At 51.3% G+C, this 7,090-nt stretch overlaps 1 protein-coding gene across 1 annotated transcript; it reads right to left on the bottom strand.

The window, feature by feature from the left end:
- Window positions 1-498: 498 nt before the first annotated feature.
- On the bottom strand, window positions 499-7,089 carry Tubg1 (tubulin, gamma 1). The gene is made up of 11 exons (NM_145778.2): window positions 6,928-7,089; window positions 6,513-6,625; window positions 6,138-6,305; window positions 4,284-4,352; window positions 3,381-3,460; window positions 2,610-2,736; window positions 2,330-2,416; window positions 2,073-2,222; window positions 1,488-1,640; window positions 1,248-1,409; window positions 499-885 (listed from the first exon to the last, which is right to left on the bottom strand). Exons 1-11 carry the CDS (start codon window positions 6,974-6,976, stop codon window positions 688-690), a joined length of 1,356 nt encoding a protein of 451 aa, NP_665721.1. The 5' UTR covers window positions 6,977-7,089; the 3' UTR covers window positions 499-687.
- Window position 7,090: the final 1 nt, after the last annotated feature.

The raw sequence follows: 7,090 nt of genomic DNA, 5'->3' as shown, positions 1-7,090 counted from the left end.
GAACCAGTTTTGACTCTGCTTGTGTAGGCACTGGACACGGTCTCCTGATGTTCCCTAGACTCCAGTCAAGGCTCGCTGGGACTGGCTCTTCAGCACTGGTCTGCTGGCCTGCGCTTGGAAGGCACAAAGGCTGACTGCCCTGGTTAGGGGCTCCGGGTAGGTAGTGTGGTGGCCCCAGGCGTGTCTTTGCAAACAGGACACTCCGGTGTGGAAACGTGCAAGTGGAGGAGTGTTCCTCTGGTCCAGTGTGACGGAACTGAGAGCAGAGGAGGTTGGATGGAGAGAAAGATCTTATCTGTGGTTCCTTTTATTCTGGAAGGAATTCCAGCAGGGTCAAGAGCCATCTGTGTCTTCCACAATTAGGCCAAAGGCAAAGCTAGAGGCGGGCGGCTTGCTGTCCAGAGTTGAAGACGTTGGGAGTGCAGAAAGGAAGCGTCAGTGACACAGAAACAGGTTCCTTCAGCCCCTGTTCCCAAGTGTGAATTCAGAGACCAGTGACTCGGTTTACATCCAGTGCTTTATTAAAGATAAATACTCTCAAAGAAGTAAACCCGCCCCTAAGCCAACAGACAGTGCATGTGTATGCGAGTGATTGATGAGGTCCCTGATCTGTGCTCTGAGGGGTAGTCAGCCAGGCAGGGCCTGGGCTAACCGGTAAGGCAGATGAGGGTCCCTGTCTCGGGCGACTCATTGCTCCTGGGTGCCCCAGGAGATGTAGTCTGGCCGTGTGGCCGCATGGTACTCGTCAATCAGCTGCTGCACAATCTCCCTGGAGGTGTCCATCTCGTCAAAATTGTCCTTGAAGATGTCCTCCTTGCGGAACTGCTCCATGAAGGCCTCCCGTTTCCTCAGCTTGTCAAACTGGCGACAGGTCCTTTCAAAAAGCTTAGGGCACAGAGATTGGGGGTGGTCACAAAGAAATCAGGAAACAGTACAGCCTAGAGGGTCAGGGAACCAAGGTATGGTTATTCTCTAGTCAGATGCTAGGAGCAGAGGTGGAAGGAACGGAGACAGTGGGTAGAGCAGAGGCAGCTCGTACGGTTGGAGAGGTGAGCTTCAGAAGGGCACCCAGCACAGGACACAGAACTAGGGACAGACAGGGTGGGGACTAAGGACATAGGGAATGGAGCAGAGTGGCCAAAGACCAGGAGCTGGGGTGTGGCTCAGAGTGGGGAGAGCTACCTCCCATTCCCGAAGCCCTGGGTTTGACTCCCGGTAACACAGGGACAACAGGAGACTGTGCTCACCGAGGAGATACTGGTGTGGTTGGCCATCATGAGCCCGCTGACCCGGTGGGCTGAGGGCAGGTAGGGAGACTTCCTTGACAGGGCCACCTGGATGCTGGCCGGGCCCCAGGGGATAAAGTTGGCCAACTTCCTCTCCCGGATCCTCTGCAGGCTCTTGTGGACCTTGGGTGGGCAGAGAGGTGGTGGTGGCTTCTTCTCCATCCTGTGGTCCCCAGGCTAGGGTGAAGGGGCCTCCCTTACCTGGGTGGGGTCCACCTCTCCCTGGATGATGTTGAGGATGGCGATGTAGCAGTGGTTGGTCTGACGATCCCGACCTGTGGACACCATCACGTTCTTGGGCTGTAGCAGTCTCCTCATGACATCCAGGACTGTTGTCTTCCTCACACTGGCCACCTGAGGGAACGGGGATTCACAGGGACCCGGGCAGCAGTCAGGGAGCAACTCAGAGAGGCATGGACAGAGGAGAAGGGTCAACTCTGTCCCCATCAGCTGGCAGGAGGTGTGGCCTCTGGGGACTGTCTTTAGATCAGGTCTGTGCTGAGTCTCTGCCATGGGATTAGGATCGATCAATTGATCGATCATGGCTCTCAGCTCACCAATCCCATGCCCTTGAGCAATGAGCAGGAGACCCCATTGGGCAGCACCCCTGCAGGAGCCAAACAAAGGTAGTAGAACACGGAGGCAGGGCTGCAAGCTGGTGGCAGTGTCAGGCCCTGAGTATAGAACCTGGGAGGTGGGTAGAGAAGGGCTGCAAAGAGCGGGTTTGTGTGGGAGAGTATGGAAAAGGGAAAGGCCTCAGTGCTGGGACACTGGGGGAGCTCTTACTGACTGGTCCGTGGTGAGGGGGGTATAGCCAGTCATGAGGAAGTGTAGTCGAGGGGTGGGAATGAGTGAGGCGATGAGGCCGATGAGGTCGTTGTTCATGTATCCGGGGTAGCGCAGGGTGGTGGTGCTGGCTGACATGATGGTGGACACCTGGGAGCAGGAGATACTGTGTCATGGGGCTTGATGGAGGTGGAGCGTCCCTCCTCTGATGACTCTCTCGCAGACAGAGGGCTCTCATTCCAGGAGTGGGGGCTCACCAGCTGGTTGATCTGGGAGAAGGATGGGTTCTGGATGTGCAGGCGGTCTGTGGCGATCAGGTTCAGGGCCGTGTTGTCCAGCACCACCTAGAAGAGATAGCAAAGGGTTGAAGATTTATAAGGGCAAGAACACCGCAAGCTTGGCCTGAGTCTAGCCTTGAGCCTTATGGTCGGAAACACTCACTCCAAAGGGACCTTCTCAGGCTTATGGCACAAGAGAGCTCAAAACGAAGATGAGCAGACAGGGGGATGGGAGCCGGAACAAGAATCCAGGCCTCACCACACAGTCCGCGTTCTGGGTCAGCCTCTTTAACGTGAGGAGGGAGTTGTAGGGCTGGACCACCACGTCACTCATCTCGTCCTGGTTGGGGAACACGGAGTACGTCTGCACTAGTTTTTTGGGGTACCTGGTGGGGTTGAGAGGAGAGGGCAACATTAGAGATTTTGTGAACATCAACCTTCTCAACGGGTGGGTCTAGGAGCATTTTTCTGTGAATCGGAAAAATAGAATTGCGCCAAAAGCAGCAGAACAGGAGGTCGTAGTTTTTTTTTTTTTTTTTGAAGAATTATTTATTTATCTATGTATACTGTAGCTGTATATTGTACACTGTAGCTGTCTTCAGACACAGCAGAAGAGGGCATCAGATCTCATTACAGATGGTTGTGAGCCACCATGTGGTTGCTGGGATTTGAACTCAGGACCTCTGGAAGAGCAGGCAGTGCTCTTAACCACTGAGCCATCTCTCTAGCCCTGAGGTTGCAGTTTTTGAAAGGATAAAACCCCAAAAAGGGCAAGGGAAGAGACATTGTAAAATCCTATGCTCCAAACCTGGACACATCCCTTGGCCATTCAAAGCTGGGCCTACATGCTGGGCTCTGAGCTCTGCAAATTCTATTGGGTTTTTGCCTTGCACCTTCAGTTTCCTCCCAGTCTGAGGATTCGAATGGAAAGGCTACAGCACATGGGGAGCTATGTCTGCTGGGCCCCAAGTGCCTTAGGGAACAAAGAGAAAGGACCCATCTTCACCTAGCCCCACAAACATAGGCTTACCTGTCATTTAGCCGTTCCAAGAGGTAGGAGCCCAAGCCAGAGCCTGTCCCCCCAGCAATGGAGTGACACAGTACAAATCCCTGTGTAAAAAAGCGGCTTATAAGCATTTTGGTGTCTGTCTGGTGACAGGATCTAGTTTAAAAAGTTTAAGCTTATTTTTATTTCCCGTGCCTGCCTGCATGTATGTATATGCACACATATGTGTGCATACATGTGTGTGCCTGGTGCCTGTGGAGGTTAGAAGAGGGCATCAGGGGGTTGGGGATTTAGCTCAGCGGTAGAGCGCTTGCCTAGCGAGCGCAAGGCCCTGGGTTTGGTCCCCAGCTCTGATAAAAAGAAAAGAAAAAGAAGAGGGCATCAGATCTCCTGGAAGTGGAGTTATAGATGATCGTAAACCACCATGCTGGGTGCCGGGAACTAAACCCAGGTGCTTTGCAAGAGCAGTTAGTGCTTGTAACCACAGTAGCCATCGCTCTAGCCCTAATTTCCAACTAGACACATCCTGAATTGTGTTGGACTCTTGTCTTCCCAAGTCCCCTCACTGCCTAGGAGACTGTCTTCTCTTTAATAAGGCTTGGTGGCTTCTGTGAAATGCAACGATGAATGAGTTGGTCTTGTACCTAACAGGTAGCTTTTAAAAAATTGTTCTAATTAGTGTGTGTGTGTGTGTGTATGTGTGTGTGTGCACGCACGCCACTGTATGTGTGCAGAGTCAGAGCACAACTTTTTGGAATCAGTTCTCTTTTTCTACCATGGGTCTTACGGACCACACTTGGGTTGTCAAGCTTGAATGCAAGCATCGTCACCTGCTCAGCCATCTCAACGGCCCAGAGCAGGGGATTTCTAAATGGTGTTGCCAAGTCTCTACATGTCCACCTCCACTGACATTCCTGGGACACTCACCTCTAGGCTGTCACTGCCATCTGCCTCCCGATCAATGATGTCAAAAATGTCCTCGTGGATTTTTTCTCCCTGGACAGATATGGAAGAGGGTGAGGTGGGACAGGAATTGACCTTGACCTCAGTGTACCCACCATTGATTATTTATACACACACACACACACACACACGCATATGTATATGAGTACTCTATATGTATGCCTATATGACAAGAGACAGCACCACTCAGAAGAGGGCATCAGATCCCATTACAGATGGTTGTAAGAAACCATGTGGTTGCTAGGAATTGAACTCAGGACCTCTGTGCTCTAAACTGCTGAGCTGTCTGTCCAGCCCTCTGCCCTTGAGTCTTACATGCATCATAGCTGCCTTGCTTTGCACTGAGAGGTACTACAACAGTGGTTACAGGCAAGTAATTTACAACCCAACCAAGCTGATCTGTTCACACTCAGGTTTGAACTGCTGGAGCCCGGGTAGGACCTTGCTTATGCTAGCAAGGGCTCTACTTTCTTTCTCTCTCTCTCTCTCTCTCTCTCTCTCTCTCTTTTTTTTTTTTTGGGAGACAGAGTTTCATGTAGCCAAGGCTGGCATCTAATTCTCTGTTTAGCTGAGGATAACCCTCACATACTGGCTCTTCTGCTTCACCTCCAGTAAGTATCAGGCTGCCCAGTTTTTTTTTTTTTTTTTTTTTTTGTTCTTTTTTTCGGAGCTGGGGACCGAACCCAGGGCCTTGCGCTTCCTAGGCAAGCGCTCTACCACTGAGCTAAATCCCCAGCCCCCAGGCTGCCCAGTTTTATGCAGTGTTAAGGACTGAAGCCGCGGCTTCATACATCCTAGAAAAGCATTCTTTCTACCAATTGAAGTCACCTAGTCATGTGACTTCAGGAAGAGGGATCTATTTCAGTTTCCTCATTTATAAAATAAAGGTAAACAGAGGTCCACACTCCATCATGTAATATTCATGGTGCCAGCTATTTTTAGAAATCAGGGATTGGGGATTTAGCTCAGTGGTAGAGCGTTTGCCTAGCAAGCGCAAGGCCCTGGGTTTGGTCCCCAGCTCCGAAAAAAAGAAAAAAGAAAAAAAAAAAAAAGAAATCAAAATACTTCTGGTTCCGAAAGGTAGCTTTGTATATACAAATGTAAACTGCATATCAGCTGGGCAGTGATGGTGCACACTTTAATCTCAGCATCTGGGAGGCAGAGGCAGGTGGATCTTTGTGTGCTTGGGGTCAGCCTGGCCTACACAGTGAGTTCCAGGACAGCCAGGGCTACGCAGAGAAACCCTCTCAAAATAAAGAAATAAATATTCGGATTTAACAAAAAGACCACGTGAAGGCTGGGGATGTGATGTCTAGCTCAGCAGTGTAAGTTTGTCTAGTGTGTGATGTTCAACACATTCCTAGAAGCTACAAAATAAACAATACTACCCATACAACGGTGGAGGTCTGAGATGTGCTATCAGATATGCTAATATTTCTGCAGTGAGACGTCTGATGACAGTGCATTGACTAGAAACATCAATGTAGCTTTCCCTATTGATTTTTGGTTTTGCTAAGCGAAGTCTGAAATATCTTTGGTTTCAGGTTTTTTTGAGTCTGAAAAAGTAGATAAAATATAAACTCACAGCGCCTACATCTAGGGTTAGTCAGAGGTTTGCAAAGCTAACATATAAAGTACTTAAATGGCCTGCAACAAGGGACTAGCTAGAATAGGTTCTTAGCCTTGCAGTTAGCTCCTGAAGCCAAGGCTATCTTGCTTCAGCACTCATGCTCCTCTGACCTAGTTTCATCTGTAGAAAAACCACAGGGTCTGTGCCCACCCAAGGAGTTGAGAGCCCTGCAGGAGAACAGTAATGACCTGGGAGAATCCGCTGGCCCAGTTGTTGCCAGCCCCTCCTCCATGCTCGGACAGGTAGATGTTCTCTGGGTTGTAGAGCTTGGCATAGGAGGAGTTGAGGATGGAATGGATCACCCGGGGCTCCAGGTCCAGCAGCACAGCCCGGGGGATGTAATGCTCATCGTCTGCCTGTCAAAGGGAAAGCCAGGATTGGCCCAGGGAGCTAGGATGAGTCAAGTCCTGAGTCCCCCAACTCTGGTTTCGGCAGGCCCTCCCTCAAGACAGCCATTCTGTTCCCATCTGCCCAGTGACTTTCCCAGTACCAGGTCGCCACCAGTACCTTCATGTCCCCAGGGACCTGGCAAGTCACTGGGGTGGGTTCGGGGGAGGGGGCACCTGGTAGAAAAAGACGTCCTTGCGGTCAGTGCCCTCGGTGGCGAACTCCTCTACGATGCCCTCGGGGCTGATGCCATGCTCAGCACATAGCTGTTTCCAGAACTCGAACCCAACTAAGAGAGGGAGGCGGGAGGAGAAGAAAAAGGATACGTGGGTCTGGGTAGGTTCCAAATAGCCAGTGGGGGATTGAACGCCTGAGTCTAGGGATCAAGATTATCCTTGGGACTTCCTAGTGTCTAGGCCAGCAACTGGACAAGGGAAGGTTCATAGGCTTTGGGCAGTTGGGTACAGGGTTGGAGGACGCCTTTGTCGGGGAGAACTAGGATTCTGAGGACAGACCGAATCTACGACCTTATTGCGAGGCCCTACTGCACCTAAGGAACCTGGCAGGCAGAGGGTCTGGAGGTTCGCTCACTCTGATTGCCGCACTGGCCCAACTGTAGGGTGATGATTTCTCTCGGCATCGCTCCTCAGACATAGGCGTTGCAGTCTCTCCCGCCAGCAACGCCGCCGACCGCTAGCGCGCTCGCCCGCAAGACGCAGGCGCTAGGCAATGCGCTCCACCCCTGATCTTTCCC

The sequence above is a fragment of the Rattus norvegicus genome, chromosome 10 (assembly GCF_036323735.1).
Source record: "Rattus norvegicus strain BN/NHsdMcwi chromosome 10, GRCr8, whole genome shotgun sequence".
Taxonomy (NCBI): Eukaryota; Metazoa; Chordata; class Mammalia; order Rodentia; family Muridae; genus Rattus; species Rattus norvegicus.
Note: the sequence above shows the minus strand (reverse complement) of the source record. Positions and strands in the feature narration are given on the sequence as shown.